This window comes from Trichoderma virens (genome assembly GCF_000170995.1).
Source record: "Trichoderma virens Gv29-8 chromosome Unknown TRIVIscaffold_6, whole genome shotgun sequence".
Classification (NCBI taxonomy): Eukaryota; Fungi; Ascomycota; class Sordariomycetes; order Hypocreales; family Hypocreaceae; genus Trichoderma; species Trichoderma virens.
In genome coordinates this window covers 3408102-3424014 of record NW_014013743.1, presented here as the reverse complement: position 1 = coordinate 3424014, position 15913 = coordinate 3408102, and the positions used below count along the sequence as shown (strand labels likewise).

The window sequence follows — 15913 nt, the reverse complement described above, 5'->3', positions numbered from 1 at the left end:
CTTTTTAGATCCCTTTCACCCCACAAATTGGAAGTGGCGTTTGTGGGGAAGATAAACTAGACAGTGTGGTTGTGGGGGCCCCAACTTGTGCCCCGCGATTTCGTGGAAAGATCTCCGTGGTCGCAGTACGCCGGGGAACTGTCCTCCCGATCTCTATGAGCCTAGTTTCAGAAGTAAACCAGAGCAAGGGCAATCATTCTTCCGTTTAAGCTATTCCTTAAGATATCAGATTCGGTCACAAGCTTCTCTGTTCATGAAGAACCAGTTGTTCCATAATGTGCACTAGAATACCACGAAATGGTATCTTGGCCTGCAAATTGTCAAGGCTTTATTCAACCTCTATCATAACTCTCCCTTCAACTCTATCCAAGTATATATAGGCTAAAACTGGAACAATAAAGCAACACACTTGAAATACGGACGAAATCCCCGTGACAATACCCTCTCTCGTTAAGAATAACACAGATCATTTTCACTTTTACTTGAATAGAGCATTTCATTGTGGCACCACCCAGGCGTCGTGCGCACGATCCGAGTCTAGACAAGCCAGCTAGGCAGGACCCGATTTGCAACTACACACCAGACGTACGTACTATTGTTCTATTTTCTCAGTGCCTCAACACCCAAACAGCTCACGAGGAGAGGTGCGGGTTAAGTAAAAGGAGCGAAGTGGAGGTAAATTACTCATCTCCTCGGTATATAGTTCTATAGTAGTATAATTTCCAACAGTATTCGCTAGGGTTGTAGCTTTTATTACTGCTGACTTCCTTAAGAGATCTAAGGCACTGAAGACACATAGACATGTACAGTGTTTGGCCAAGTCTTTTCTCGGTTCTATATAATGTCGTATTTCACCTTGTTCACCAGCGTTCCAATCTTTTCAATCTGTATCTCAATTCTGCCTCCATCCTGCAAGCTCACACGTGGCTTTCGAAAATACCCAATACCAGCCGGCGTGCCAGTCAGTATGATTGATCCTGCTTCCAATGTTGTTCCTCTAGAAAGGTCAGAAATTTGCTTCCTGACAGAAAAAATCATGTCCTTCGTGTTGCCGTCCTGCACCGTCTGACCGTTGTAAATGGCCTTAATGGAGAGGGACTGTGGGTCATCAATGACCGAGGGAGAAACAAGCACCGGGCCTGCAAGCTTGTTAGTAGGCTTCCATGCGACAATGGCTAGTTCAAAAACACACCTATCGGGCAACTGTTGTCAAGCCCCTTTGAGAACGACCACTGTTTAGCCGCCAACTGGAGGGTTCTGGCCGAAACATCGTTTGACGCAGTGTATCCAAGGATGTACTCCAGAGCTCTGTCCTCAGGAATATCTCGACCAGTTTTGCCAATTATAACACAGAGCTCGGCTTCATAGTCGCTTGTTCCATCTTGGGCGCATTTTGGAATGGTAACGGCTGCAGGAAATGGGCCTGTGAGCGCCGCTCGAGGCTTTGTGAAGACCTCAAGTTCGCCAGGAATCGGGAAACCTCCTTCCTGATACATGGTCAGTATGTATTGTTCACGAATAGGAGTGGGGGGTGGTGGTGGGGATGTTTGGATATTTATCTGTCTGCCCTTACCTCAGCGTGATCTTTGTAGTTGAGTCCGAGGCACCTAATGTAGTTACACTGCTCTCGGCTGACTGGGGAGAGTAACTTTGCAAGCATCTGTCAGCCTCTTCACAGTCTTGAGGGGAGTTGTTACTTACGTGGTCTACGGTAAGCACATGATCGGTCACTATGCCGTTGAATATGTCTCCATTAATCAAGAAGGCTTTGACCTCAACACCATTCGCGCAGTCGATTCCAACATCTCGTGAAGTATCAATTAACTGCCCGAGGTGAACTTGGCCATCTTCAACGGCCCTGAAACGAATCAAGTGAGTCCACTTCGTCATCTTGGCACTCAGCGAATGAATCAAATACTGCTGTTTTTCTCGCTGACTGTTGTTGGCTTTGCTGGTGTTGATTTTTTGCTGGTGTTGCTGGGGGTTAATGTTCCTCGTCTTATTTAGATTGTGCGGCAAAGCTTTCCCCGCAAAGTTCCCCGCCTGCCCCGCGAAGTCCCCACACAACGGCATCTTGTGGCCACGAGCAAAGGGATGATATGCTGAACACACTCGGATATTTTATACCAGTATCGGCAAACTGGACTGACTTCCTTATTCACTAAACGAGCAACCATGACAGGGAAAGACCTCATAGAGACGACCGACATCATTGTGTGCGGCTGCGGGCCAACTGGCGCTATGCTGTCAGTCCTCTTAAGCCAGTACTCGATATCCCATGTTATTCTCGAAAAAGACAACGAGGTGAATGCAGACCCACGCGGTATTGCACTCGACGAGGACGGTATCCGCTACCTCCAGGCTTGTGGGATATACGACAAGATATTCACAGAAATTGGCCAGTGTTAGTTTACCAGTTGTCATCATCAACTTCCAAGTTAGCTTGCTCACGACGTCTCTAGGCATGGGCAACTTCAAATTTATCGGCAAGGAGCATCATGACCTCAACAGGAAGCCATTTATGATGATGGATTACAGCACGGTGCGTGGAACAAGGCAGCATTTCTCCACTCTTGGACCCAGATGCAAGTTGACTAAAGATGTCATATAGACCGAGGGCGGTACTGGCCATCCGGGCTTCATGTGCCACAAACAGCCATGCGTTGAGAAGCACCTGAGGTCACAAATAACAGCGCTCGGTGTAGCTGAAATGCATCTGGGAGCAAAAGTCACATCCATCTGGGAGGACGAAGATTGGGTATATGCACGCTACACCAATACATCCAATCAAGGAGGCACCGTTCGTGGCAAATTTCTCATCGGTGCGGATGGCAAGACGGGCTTCACGCGCAAACAGTATTTGGAGCCTCAAGGCATCACGCTGGATCAGGCCATGAGAATGCCCTACGAAGAAACATGGGTTGCCCTCAATTGGAAGATCTCTCTTCCCACGCCTAAGACACATCCCGATTTCCCCCTTTGGGAGAAGGGGTATACGCCCCAGCAAGTCTACGATGAGTTTTTTCCCACTGACTTCCGATTCATGTGTAACCATGTACGGCCTGCCGTTTGTGGCCGCTTCGGACTCGATAGTGACAGACTTTGGCGTTTCGAGTTTGTAGTTCGGCCAGGCGAGGACCCTGGGGACATGGCGAAGCCGAACCAGATTGCAAAGGTCGTTCACCCCTACATAACTCACCCCGGTAGTCGTTACGGGCTCAACACAAAACAAATCATATACCCGCTGGATTGCGTGGAGGTACTTCGCTGTCGACCATTCAAGTTCTCGGCAAGAAGCTGCAACAAATGGTCGCTTGGCCGAGTGGTGCTCTGCGGAGACGCTGCTCATGTTTTCCCTCCCTTTGGTGGCCAAGGAATCGCGTCGGCATTTCGGGACGCCATCTCGCTGGTGTGGCGTCTGCGCATAGCAACCAATGTCTCTTCTAGAAGTGGGGAGATGCTGGATTACCGGACGCTACTCAAAGGCTGGTATGTAGAGCGAAAACAACAACTTGACAAGTCGCTCCGATCCACGGTTGAGAATGGAAATTATGTCACGGAGTCTAGCAATATCAAAATCTTCCTACGCGACTGGTATCTCTGGCTTATCCAGCTCGTTCCGAGCTGGAAACACTGGTTACAGCTGGGAAATCGCAGGGATGGGATGGTCAGGTATCAGTGGCAGGAAGGAATGGGAATGGCCTTTTTGCCTAGACTCGGTGGCGGCGGGAACTTTCCCCAAGTCTATGCTGTTTCCGTTGCTAATACGCCGCGAAGAGAAAAGGTCCTCTTCACTGACGACATCATCTTCAGTCCTCAAAAGCAGGGACTCTTTCAAGTGGTTGTGATACTACAGCCCCACGGGAATGTCGACGGCGTTGAGGCGGCCCTACGCGGCCTCCAAGGTATATCCAACGGCGCTATAAGGGATGGTGAGGCCACAGTATTCATTAACACTACTAAAGCTGCCCCTTGTGACTTAAAGGGTCGGCACGTGTACCGGCTCGCCACCGCTGCGGAGTTTGCTGATGACCCAGTCCTAAGCGCAGGAAGACCCGAGCCTAAGGGTTATGATCCGCATCGCATGTCCAAGGAAGTAGGGAACAAAACTTTTGTGATACTGAGACCTGATCGGTTTGTTTTCGCGGCTTGCGATACGAGGTCTGACCTGGTCTACGCTGCTGAGACGCTTCGTAGGCTAGTTGCGACTGGGACACTGTAGGGTGGAGGTAGCATTACAGAGTGGACCGTAAGTCCATGAATTTTCAACCTATTGGAATATGTTACCAAGACCTTTTCTTCGTCTCCTAGGCAGTATAGTTGCCAGCAAATACATACGGTCAAAAAACTTCAATTAAACCAAATTGAAATCAAGTTTACAAATTGCAAGGGTCAACCCGCCTAGTATCCGAATATCCCAATTTGATTAAAAATACAGTTACCGGCCAATCACCACCGGTTCCTGCGGGGCAGTTTAACCCAATCTTAACTAACGCCGCTGAGTGGGCTTTGATAGCGGCCGCGCTAAAGTCCCTTAAACGGTTATACAGGGTAGGCTGGTATGCGAAATTGCGGTACAATAAACAGATCCAGAGGAATGCAAATACAGTCAAATCAAATCAGATCAAATTTATTTTGAGGTTTTATTTATACAACTTAAATTTATTAAGGCTTATTAAGGTTTTACATTTATTTATTCACAAGCCGGGCGGAATAATTATAGCTCACAATGGTCACCTCTTGGTACATGTAGCCAGTCAGCTACACAAAGTTGAAGATACGCTGAATAAACTTCGGGTCAAATTTTGAAGATGCACAATTACACCTCTGTAATAAATAATAGGGATCTGGCACAAGTTAGAACCAGTATTGCTTCAAGACTCCTAGACTAGAATGATTCAAAGCTGCTTCATAAGGATGGAGGCCACAACTGTGCAACAGAAGGTGATAATCAATCAGCATTCTCTTACCCACTGCCGCCTCTAATCTAAAAATGCCTGCGGCACCTCGGGACCCCATACCGCCAGGCTCTCGTTGCCTGCAGGCAGATGTCCAATAGGCGTATCCTGGTTGACTAAATCTCCGTCCGCATAGTGCTCAATCATGTTACCAGTTGTGTCCCACCAGTAGTCAAAGATCTGGCTTCCCAAAATATGGCGGCCGACGCCCCACACACTCTTGTATCCTTTCCCAGCTAGCCATTGATGACCTAATTGCTGCGTGTCGAAATCATGAATCTCGAATGAACAGTGATGAACGTGTGATGTTTGGGCTTTGCTTAGGAAGATGGTGTGGTGATCCACAAAGTCATTGCCTCTATCAATGTGGGCGAAGACAGCGACATTCTGGTCGATGTTGTTCTCATCTCGGACATAGAGCAGATCGGTGGGTACGAAATTGAAGTTACGAGTATACCAATCGAGCTGCTCAGTAAAGTTTCGTACACAGAGGCCGTAGTGACCAAGCTGTTTCATTATCCTCATTAGTGGGCACTCAATCAAAGGTACAGAAGTTGCAAGGATGTGTTCCAACCTTGTGCACCGCAGCCGGCCCTTCGTCAAAGCGCTGGAACCTTCGCTTGCGGGGCTTGTCGGTCTCGTAGTTGACAACGAGTCTCTCAGGCATCTTGCCTGTTTTCGCTGGCTCCTGGCCATGGATAAAGTTGATTGGGATTCCCTCCGGGTCGAAGGCGGTAACCAAGGAACCGCCGCCAGGTGCGTCATCCAACGACTGGATTGGCCCAGCGCCGTTTAGCTTGGAGGCCTTCACCAAATCATCATATGTCTCCACCTCAAAGGTCCCGCCGAGAAACTTCTTGGGTCCCTTCTGTGCGTAGTATACGTACTGGTCGACTCCATATCCTCGGAACCACACGCGGTCTTCGGTCTCCTTCACAGAACGCATACCAAAGTCGTGAAGAAACGTGCTGATGCTCTTTAGATCGGGATGCTGGTAGCGCATATGTACTAGCCTGACAGTACGGATCTGCTGCGATGGATGAATACCACGCTTTTGTCTCCACTCCGCAATACTCTGTCCATTAGGCCCATTTGCTTCCGTATCCGGAACGGAAGTGCCAGCGTTGAAGTTGATGAGAGTTTGGTCCTTCAAGGCGGATGTTAAAGTGTGTAGCTGTCTGATAGAAGACGGGGTATACGCACGCTGCTCATTGTGAGTTATAATGTATCCCTAGAAGAACTTCTGAGGTGTCGTTCTGTCAGCCAGATGGTGGCCGCGGCTTTTCTGAACCTGGTCAGGGATGTTTGGTTAGATCAATTCACAGCGTATTATAATCAACATTGGCCATTCCAATAAGCAAGAAGTGGCATGTTCGCTAATAATACCCAACTACATAGGTACTGCGGCTTGTTTCCCACAGTTTGCGGGGCAGGCCCTCAAACCGCGGGGCACTTCCCCGTTTTGCGGGGCGATTCATAGTGTCTTTGACTACATTATGTTTCCCACCACCGACACACGCAAACAAAATCAAGGTAAATGCTATTACATGATTTACGTAATTAGGGACGGCTTTAAACAGTATAGCTCCTGGCTTGGATAGTATTACTGAAGCAGAGTTGATTCTGTACTAATTAAGGCTAAACCTGCTAATATAAACTGAGTAGCAGAAGGTATTTGTACTAAATACACTATAATATAGCACTTATTTCGTATAATATAGCAGCAGTCCACTAAAGTATAGTGGTCTTTTACTATAATGTACTATTATTCACACTATAATATAGTAGATTTCTACTAAACTAAAAAACTTCTTAAGCTAATTATAAAATTTTATATATTCATTAATGTGTGCTTCTCTTATTTATTAATAAAATATTATTTATAATTTTTTATTATAAGTTATATTTGTTTTTTTACTTTTTTAGTAAAATAAATATTTATGAAAATATTTTTTTTATTTTTTATTTTTAAAAACATTTAAAAAATATTTAACGTATATATCAAAGTTAATAAAATCTTCTTTTTAAGTACCTATTTAAATAAAAGTTATTTATACATAATAAATTAGTTTCCTATATATCTTAACGAGGGCGTTTAGTTAGCTCGTAAACTATCGATACCTAGGCTTAGTAACTAGGCCAGGTGAAGACCAGCTCCTTGATATTAAAGAGGAATGCTCCCTTAAGTCTGGATAGAAAAACAAGACAAGTTTTCCCTTCAAAAAGACCACTAGCTGCAGTAACGGCCTTGTTGCTGGGGGAACAAAGGCACAGCGGCTAGATAAAATGATTCCCTGACTTTTTCTCGTGCTGTGGTCCTTATAGCGGTCAGACAAGCTAGGTTTCTAGTACGGTGTTTGGGTGTTAGTTAAGCCAGTTCAAAGGTGCGTTCCCTAGCGGTCAACAAACTAGGTTATTACAGTTTTATATAATATAATTAGTAAAGCAGTAGAAACACAGTCTATTTCACCTAGAATTACTAGAGTAGGCTCATCATTATAAATAAAAGCATATATTTCCCTCAAACAACCTCCTCGCCGTCCTTGATACAACACATCTCTCCACCTCTATCCGCGCCCCTTTATCGCCTAAGCCATGCCGTATAATAACTTCAACCTCCATCAAGCCAGAGGGGTGCTCGATCTTTACCATATGCGTAGCATCATAGTTCAGCATTTGCCTCTCTGCTGTACCTACTAGCTGTTCTACCACAGCCCCCCCGTCCGCCTTCCCTTCACTAAGAGAAACTGGGCTCGGTGTCCTCGACGGCGTCGGTAGCTCTTGTTTATCTCCCGTCCGCTTAGCCAGGTTAGTTAGACGGCTCGGCACCGTGCCGGGGAGACACATGCCCGCGCCGAGACACACGGCGCCCGTCAGCTGTAGCGATGGGTGCGGCTTGCCCATGCTGAAGGAACGGACTCTGATGTCCGCTTTGTCGTCCGGTGCAGACCAGAGAAATGCAATTTTAGGGGTGCCGCGAACTTGCGCCGCAGCCTCGATGGAGTGCGCAAGGCTCATGCGCACGGCACCTTCGCGGCGGATGGATTCTACCAGGGACAGATATAAAGCATCATCTCGTTTTGGGTCTTGGAACTCGAATGGTAGGGTTGAGGCGTCGACTAGGATGAATGGGTTTGCCACATCGAGTAGGGTTGCTCGTATGGTGAACGGTTTGCAACCGCTTTCGGTGGCGGGAATGGTGAGATAATCCCATGGATTGTTGGTTGGAAATAGCTGGCCGGTCATACTGCCGGCAGGGTTCGCAAAAGCGACTTTCACTTCGCTCCCAGTTATGCCATGCAGGCCAGGCATGGAGTAGTTACCAACTTCCTGGACATTACCGTTGCCGTCCACCTCAACGGTCTCAACGATGACTCTCTCCGTATTGGTGTTAAATATGCGTACATGAACCTAAGCCTTTTGTCAGTCTGCTGACACAGAGAAAACTCGACATATGGACCAAGTACCTTGGTCTCACCATTCTTTACTTGTTGGACCAGCCCCTCCTGGATTGCAAAAGGGCCAACTCCAGACGCTATATTCCCGCAGTTACCACTGAAGTCTACCCTTCCCCCGCCGACTGATACCTGCGCGAAGGTATAGTCGACATCAACGCCCTCCCTAGCTGATTTACCTACGACAGCCACCTTGGACGTGGTGGAAGTGGCACCGCCGATGCCGTTTAGTTGACGAGAGTCGCGCCCCATTGCAGCAAGTAAAGGTCCGATCCACTGGGTTTGATCCACAGGTAGATGCTCCCGCTTAATGAAGAGTCCCTTCGAGGTTCCTGCCCGCATCCATACAGCAGGGAGCGTGTGCTTGGTCATAGGCTGGTGAGCCATTGTTGCCGGGTAGGTGAGGAGGTGTGCTAAGCGATCTGGCCGTTGTGATATGCCAGTAGCGTACGTCGCGAGACGGCTCACAGGAGAAAATCTCATGTGCTCTCAAGGTTTGGTCAATTCATCCGTGAATACAATGTCGTGAAATCTACGTAGTAAATCTACGTAGTAAGAGGTGGTTGGTATAAGCCAATCTAGAATCGAATAAGCGAACAGCACGCCAAAAAGGCATATGTAACCGAAGGAAAGACGAGAGTTATAACTTGTGTTGGAAATCCACATGTCGGTGGACTCTATAAGGGGGGGGGGGGGGGGGGAGGGCAGAAATAATTCCCATGAACCATGAGTGGATTGGATTTGTGGAACGATTTAATCCTGCATAGAGTCCCTTTCACTGTAGGTCATTACATCGACACAGCGAAGGCAGGCCGTGGCAAAGAGCCTGAAGAGAGAGGATTCTGGTGAATGAGGTTGTTCATTCCCGCGGGTGAAAGTGGAGGTCAATCCCGCGGAGCTGTTGAGTGGGCGTTTAAAGTATCCCGCGGGAGAGAATGTCGGAGCGCTTTTCAATCCAAGAGAGACGTCAACTCATAACCGGACAGGATGAAGACTTTCCTGCCGGTTACATCGACTCCCATTCGAGGAATTGGAAGCTATCCAGTGCTGAGCCATTAAAGCCGAAAAGCAAATCATCCACAGAACTAGTTCCGACTATGTCGTCTGTGCCGGGATGATGCCAAGTTGCCGCTTGAGTCTCGCCGTCTTGCCTTGCAATATGGTCCCTGGGCTGTGAATGCATTATTTCAGGGCCGTACTGAATTGACTTGGGAGTTTGAAGAGAAGCGGAGCCCCTCTGTACCGATGATAAGTCGTCCTGTTGCACCATCGGTTGAACCACGCTATTTTTTTGGCCGCATTGTTCACCTTCACGAACAAAACTCTGCATAATCTCGTCAATGTTAAGCCAACTGTTGCTAGGGGATCCAGCTGGTCGGCCATCACTGGGGGGGTTTGCTGGGAGGCTAGCCCCTTGTGCTGAGCCGGCTGACCCAACCATGGGCAAGGCAGGTCCTGCCTCCCTGTCAACGTGGATACGCAAACCTTCCTCTCCCTCATCGATGGAGACTCCAAGACGCTTCATCAGATTTCTAATCACGAGGTTTGCTCTCCTGACCGCCCAGTTTGTTGCTTGGTTTTCACGGAAAACGGCAAGACAGGTCTCGAGATTACGATGCTCTTTGGACGCATGTGCACGCTTGGCCGCTATGCGAGTATGTATTGTTGCCGCTACGTACGTGGCATACGAGATCAGATATGGAGCCCGTCGAACTGAAAAGGCCTGGTCGTATGCCCGGAGAAGAGAGACAATATTGGAGGCTGCCGAGGCACACTCGATGAATGAGTTGACCGAGATGGAGCGGGACATGTTGTGGAGGTGACCGTCTGCGACAAAAGGCCGGTGGAGGAGTATGATTAAAACGTAGTACATTGCGCTGTAAAACATCACGTTAGCTGGGAAACAGGTTTGTGACTCCCTAATAAGGAAGGCCTACTGCAAGCTGAGTACATGAGGCGGAGGACACGGGTATTCATCACCACGAGAATTGATGACCAGATGTGGGGGCAATGCGTCTCTCCAGGTGGTAAGCTTCGAGTGGAGGCTCTGAAGCACCTTAGATAGGTCTGTTGTGGAAATGCGCTCTGTGTATATATTGCTCAGTATGTCGCTCATCACGACCGACAGCTTGCACAAATGAGTAAAGGTCGAGACACTGTGGGCTGCTGAGCCGAGATAGGGATTGGGCTGGGGGCTGTAAGCGAACGGCTCCCAGAACTCAAACTCTTCAAAGGTGTCAAAGAACTTGATCGGGACCAAGGCATCCAATTCCCTCAGAGTTGCTGGACGTCCTTGATAGAGGCTTTGGATCTTGTCGACGACTTGCAAATGAAAAGACGTTAGCCAGAATCTCGAGATATAAGTCAGTTACGAGGTTGGAGTTTACCAAAAGCTCCCCAGAACACTCGCCGTCTGATCTCGATGTCTTCATCGGATAATCTTCTCGTGTCTGATCTATCAGTGATATCAACGTGTATTCCCAAGTCGATAATCATTCGAAATGCCAAGCCAGAATAAAGCCAAGCAGCATTCCGCTCATCACCCAACGCAAAGAGGGAATTCGTCATCACTAGCAATGCTTGTATTGTAGTGATATCACTGCGATCTAGAGAGCCACCTAGAAGCTCGCGTACTCTCTGCCGAAATTTCCAACCTGCTGTCCGGGGATCATCGGGGTCTTTTCGGACCTCGAGACGAGGGCTGAACTTGGCAGCGCCAAAGTAGATGGCATTGAGTAGCAATTTGCTGAAATACGGGCCGCCGCAAGCCATGTCCCGCATAAAGGCTGGCCGGTAGGTGATGAGAAACGAGTGATGCTGCCGATTCCAGTGGAGCGACAAGAGGTGCATTCCCAAGTCGGGATCAACCGTGTCGAAATCTAGTTTGCCCGCGCGGAAATTGAGCTCTTCGAGCTGGCCTGCTTCAATGTCAGCACGCGGCCAATGAACTCAACATCGTCATTTCAAGTTGGAATGCCACTGACGCTGTTTCGCTGCTTCTGCAACGAGGCCTTTCTCAACCCACTCATCTGGCATGCGCGGCCGAAACTCTCCGGGCAGCCGATCTGGTAGGTTTTCGTCAAACAATGCGCTGGTCCGGCCGTGGTAGCTTGACACGCCGTTGGCGGAGACTACCAGGCGAGAGACGCCGGGGGATACCAAGCCTTCGCGGCTCTGAGGGCGGTGGGGTGACTGCCGGTCTTGGTGCACTGGAAATGTCGTATTCGGGCAGGCCGGGTCCTGTTCAAGTCCGGCGGGAGAGACGGCTGCAGGTTCATCATTGCGTGGGACGCGAGACCTGAGTCTCCTCTGAGCGGCCTTGGAGCGGTGGGACGGCTGTGCACGTAGCCTGCCAGGCGCTGGCAATTGGGACGACTCACTGAGCGGTTCGTAAATGCAATCCTTGCCGTACGTCCTGCAGTTGGCGCATACAGGCTGTTCATTATTGCACTTGATCTAGTCCCCGCCGGGTCAGCAAATCTTTCAAGGGGAACCAAAATCACCTTTGGCAACGTCGTCCTGCCGCGGGAGGAGCAAATGAGACCGAGACAAAGCCGCCACCCACTCACCTTGCGCTTGCGACAGAAAATGCAAGCCTCCACGGCCCGTTTCCTGGGACGTCCGGATGCCGTTGGCTGGATTGGGTCATCCATGGCAAATTCTCTTTCCCTTTTCTCGCCAAGAACGCTATCGACTATGGCGGTTATGCGATGGGTGGACGTGAAAACTTGAAGAGGATGGCGGGTTTCCCGTCGGGCGAGGAGCGGCTCTTGGTCATTTATCCGGCTCCCGTAACGAGGCTTCCCGCGGCAAGGTTAGTCCCATTCGCGGGACTGTGAATGGCACTAAACGCCTAGCTTTGTCGTGGCTTTTCGCTGGCCAGGCCCGATTCCTCTTTCGGCCCCGGTTTGCACCTGCTACGGAGTACAATATCTAGGTCCATGGCACGTTGAAGTTGGAGGCAGGGATGTATCTGCTTGCGAGGTGAAGCTGGGGTGAAGCTGAGGTGATATCTCTTCTGTTACTTCACACAGAAAAAGTCTATAGACTATCTTTTCTTTCACTTCTTCTTTTCCAACCTCGTATCTACTCCACAATGTCAGGCCTTGTTTCCTCCAGCCGCGAAGTTGCTGTGCTCGTTGTGGCCGCCGAGCCGGCTGCGAAGAAAGCTCAAAACTCCCCCGCCATCTCCCTAATTGCTGGCGGAAGTGCTGGAGCAGTCGAGGCAGCTGCAACAGTAGGCATCATCATTCCGAAATATGAGTGCTATCGTCTAAGAGATAATGAAACTGACATTTGCGGTCTTTAGTACCCATTTGAGTATGCAAAAACTAGAATTCAGCTAGAGCGAAAAGCTAGGGGTGTATCAGTAAATCCTTTTACAGTGCTTATTCAAGCAGTGAGGGATAATGGTTTCCGTTCGATATATACCGGTTGCTCGACGTTAATACTGGTAGGTGAATATCTTAACCACATCTGGACTGCCAGAGCTAGCATTTGTCTCGCTGACTCTCACTAGGGCACGACGTTCAAAGCCTCAGTGCGTTTCTTATCTTTTGACTTTATTAAAAACACATTAGCCGATGAGACGGGCCGCTTGACTCCTGGTCGGGGGATTCTTGCTGGCATGATTGCAGGATGTGCGGAGAGTCTTATAGCAGTGACTCCCACAGAGCGTGTAAAGACAGCACTGTAGGCATTCGACATTATGATTCCCTAATAAGTGCAGTAATTGACTCTAGGGAAGAATTGACGACGCAAACTCTGCCGTTAGACGGTATCGGGGAGGTATACACGCCACGGGCATGATTATTCGAGAAGCAGGGGTTTCGGAATTATACCGCGGGCTACTATCAACTACTCTGAAGCAGTCCGCAACTTCTGCAGTCCGCATGGGCTCATACAACGTGCTGAAAGATCTGTGCGCAGAGAACAATGTCCCGAGAAATAGCGTTGTGACTTTCGCTACCGGTGCTGTTGCAGGTGTCATAACAGTATACGCCACTCAGCCCTTCGATACGATGAAGACGAAGTCGCAGAGCGCGCGGGGAGCAAGTACTATGGAAGCTTGTAGGATGGTATTTGCCGAAAGTGGCATCAGAGGGTTCTGGAGAGGGAGCAGCATGAGACTGGCGCGACTCGTTTTCAGTGGCGGCATCGTCTTTACAATATATGAGAAAGTCACCGCGCTATTGACAAGGTAGTACACGAATATTTCTTGGGTCGACAAAGTACATAAGTAGCTATGACAATATAGACATCTGGAATCAGAAAGAACGAAATTCTGAGGCATCCATTTTACTCTGTGCGACTCTTGCGTTTAAAATCTTGATCAGGGCATTATAGATCCTATATCAAGATCGGCTGGTTGATGCTGTAGTTATGTGGATAGTTAGGCAAGGTGTTTGTGTTTAGGAGTTGCACTTACGAATTGGCTGTGGTGAGATGGTTAACGGGTTGAGGGTTTAGATTGTAAACGCAGAGCCAAAATAGATGAGGTGAACGATAGGGATAAAATTGTGGGCCAATAGAGAAGAACCGTTTTTCCCTATATAGGTCAAGCAGAGAGCAATTCAAATAGCATTGTGGTAGTCTCCCAATAACCAGTTGGCGCCTAGCATCTACTTTCTAAGCTGGATTAACCCCCTATATCCATGTCGCCATAGCCGCGTTATTTGAGCTATTTCTCGATACCGACCGTCTCCTAAGGCGTAGAGCGAGCATATTGCTCTACGTGTGTTATCCCACCCTTCTCCTCATCTGCCTTAGCGTCATTGCCATCATAGTATAAGTGATCCACCGGTGGCATGCCAAATAGCGCATCTATATCCTCCAGGCTGACATTTTTAGTCTCGGGGACAGAGAAAAACACCCACGGAATGGCGATTGTCATGAATGCCGCGAACAAAAAGTATGTGCCGTACCCAATGTTGGTGATCATGTACGGAACGCTCCGTGCAATGACGAAGTTCATGATCCAGTGGATGGCCACACAAAGAGAGATACAAGGCGACCGGATACGAAGCGGGAAGATCTCTGCGGCGTAAATCCAGGGGATGCCGGCCCAGGAAAAGCACCAACCAATGGCGTAGACGTAAATCATGACAACCGCTGCATAGCCGCCAGCTGTTATCTGCGTTGATCCACTGGCTGGAGGCGCAGCGATTTTGATATAAGCTCCGATGAACCACATTGAGAATGCCTTATGAAAAGTGTTAGATTCAAGAATCTTCTCTCGTTTGTCAAGAGAAGCTCACCATAACTGCGCTTCCTGCCATGAGCGTCTTCGTCCGGCCAAAACGGTCGACGACGAGTAGCATAGAGATCATAATTGCTACAAACCGAACAACACCATATATGCCAGTGGCAAATAAGCCGGTATTCGTTCCCGTTAGGCCAATGCTTCTGAAGATGGCAGGCGAGTAGTAATTGATGGCGTTCGATCCAGCCATCTGCATGAAGATGAACATCAGGGCACCAATTCCCAAGCGCCTTCTGTTTCCTGCCTTCGCAATTTCCCTCACGATGGACTTGAACCCATTTCCTTCGACTATTGCTTCTTCATGTTCGAGCTGCTGGAAAATACTGTGAGCTTCTTCGAGAAGGTATGGATGATCATCTGGAAGGTTTCGGAGCCGCTGCAGGACTTGTAAACAGGCTTCTCGACCTTTTTCCCTTGCAAGCCATCTGTAGCCAAGTTTTAATTAGCTTAGGTGCCGATACAATGCCGATCACGCTGAGACTGTCAATTTCTCACCTAGGCGACTCTGGAATGAAGAAAATCCCAATCATCAATAGCCCTCCTGGGATTAATTGGACGGCAAAACTAACCATCCATTGGGTCGACGTCGGCGGAAGGTTATTTGCAAGGCCATAGTTAATCCAAAAGCCAATCATAGTGCCCATCGACACTCCAACTTCATAGAGGCCGACAAGCCGGCCTCTAATGTGCGGCGGAGCTGCTTCAGCAACATAAAGGGGGACAATCATGCTTGCAGCTCCGACGCCAATGCCGCCAATTCCTCTTCCTACAAGCATAAGAGCCTCGGATCCACGAGCGCCGGTCTGGATGGCCGACCCCACATTGAAGAAGACAGCCGTGGCAAAGAGGGTGATGAGTCTCCCATATCGGTCACTGAGCGGTCCGGCCGCAAGAGATCCAAGAATACAGCCTGCTTGCAGAAGCGAGACGACATTGGCGGCGAAAGCAGACTTTTCAGATGCAGACGCATGGACGAGTCCGAAGTCCCTGTTTGTATGTAGCATTGATCAGCCTCCGTTGTTTTGCACATGACAAGTCAGCTTCTCAGGGACGGGGATTCTCCTTACTCCTTGAAAGATTCCAGCTCAAGCGCGGTTCCTATAAATCCGAGATCATACCCAAACATGACCGCGCCAATGCTGCTGATCAAAGCGAGGACATAAACACGGTAGTTGTAAACCTCCTTAGGGGCCGGTATGCCTAGGTCTACATTCTGGCGTGATGCTCGCATGGCGTTA

The 15913-nt window shown here is 48.9% G+C and overlaps 7 protein-coding genes across 7 annotated transcripts; 2 read left to right on the top strand and 5 right to left on the bottom strand.

Moving 5' to 3' along the window:
* Nucleotides 1-834: 834 nt before the first annotated feature.
* Nucleotides 835-1890, bottom strand: TRIVIDRAFT_149670 (uncharacterized protein; the record flags this gene model as incomplete). The annotated part of the gene is made up of 4 exons (XM_014101890.1): nt 835-1146; nt 1191-1487; nt 1574-1648; nt 1702-1890. The coding sequence occupies 4 exons, from the start codon at nt 1888-1890 to the stop codon at nt 835-837; spliced, it is 873 nt and encodes a 290-aa protein (XP_013957365.1).
* A 285-nt stretch (nt 1891-2175) lies between these two features.
* On the top strand, nt 2176-4222 carry TRIVIDRAFT_149274 (uncharacterized protein; the record flags this gene model as incomplete). The annotated part of the gene is made up of 3 exons (XM_014101889.1): nt 2176-2404; nt 2463-2542; nt 2612-4222. The coding sequence occupies 3 exons, from the start codon at nt 2176-2178 to the stop codon at nt 4220-4222; spliced, it is 1920 nt and encodes a 639-aa protein (XP_013957364.1).
* A 760-nt stretch (nt 4223-4982) lies between these two features.
* On the bottom strand, nt 4983-6170 carry TRIVIDRAFT_60025 (uncharacterized protein; the record flags this gene model as incomplete). The annotated part of the gene is made up of 3 exons (XM_014101888.1): nt 4983-5465; nt 5533-6105; nt 6162-6170. 3 exons carry the CDS (start codon nt 6168-6170, stop codon nt 4983-4985), a joined length of 1065 nt encoding a protein of 354 aa, XP_013957363.1.
* A 1284-nt stretch (nt 6171-7454) lies between these two features.
* TRIVIDRAFT_150973 (uncharacterized protein) lies at nt 7455-8785 on the bottom strand (the record flags this gene model as incomplete). Its single annotated transcript, XM_014101887.1, has 3 exons — nt 7455-7645; nt 7697-8369; nt 8426-8785. 3 exons carry the CDS (start codon nt 8783-8785, stop codon nt 7455-7457), a joined length of 1224 nt encoding a protein of 407 aa, XP_013957362.1.
* A 634-nt stretch (nt 8786-9419) lies between these two features.
* TRIVIDRAFT_150057 (uncharacterized protein) lies at nt 9420-12066 on the bottom strand (the record flags this gene model as incomplete). The annotated part of the gene is made up of 5 exons (XM_014101886.1): nt 9420-10290; nt 10351-10735; nt 10801-11331; nt 11398-11869; nt 11983-12066. The coding sequence occupies 5 exons, from the start codon at nt 12064-12066 to the stop codon at nt 9420-9422; spliced, it is 2343 nt and encodes a 780-aa protein (XP_013957361.1).
* Nucleotides 12067-12509: 443 nt separating this feature from the next.
* TRIVIDRAFT_28459 (uncharacterized protein) lies at nt 12510-13617 on the top strand (the record flags this gene model as incomplete). The annotated part of the gene is made up of 4 exons (XM_014101885.1): nt 12510-12650; nt 12723-12866; nt 12933-13105; nt 13161-13617. The coding sequence occupies 4 exons, from the start codon at nt 12510-12512 to the stop codon at nt 13615-13617; spliced, it is 915 nt and encodes a 304-aa protein (XP_013957360.1).
* A 500-nt stretch (nt 13618-14117) lies between these two features.
* Nucleotides 14118-15906, bottom strand: TRIVIDRAFT_53789 (uncharacterized protein; the record flags this gene model as incomplete). The annotated part of the gene is made up of 4 exons (XM_014101884.1): nt 14118-14615; nt 14671-15100; nt 15171-15662; nt 15743-15906. 4 exons carry the CDS (start codon nt 15904-15906, stop codon nt 14118-14120), a joined length of 1584 nt encoding a protein of 527 aa, XP_013957359.1.
* Between the last annotated feature and the right edge of the window lie 7 nt (nt 15907-15913).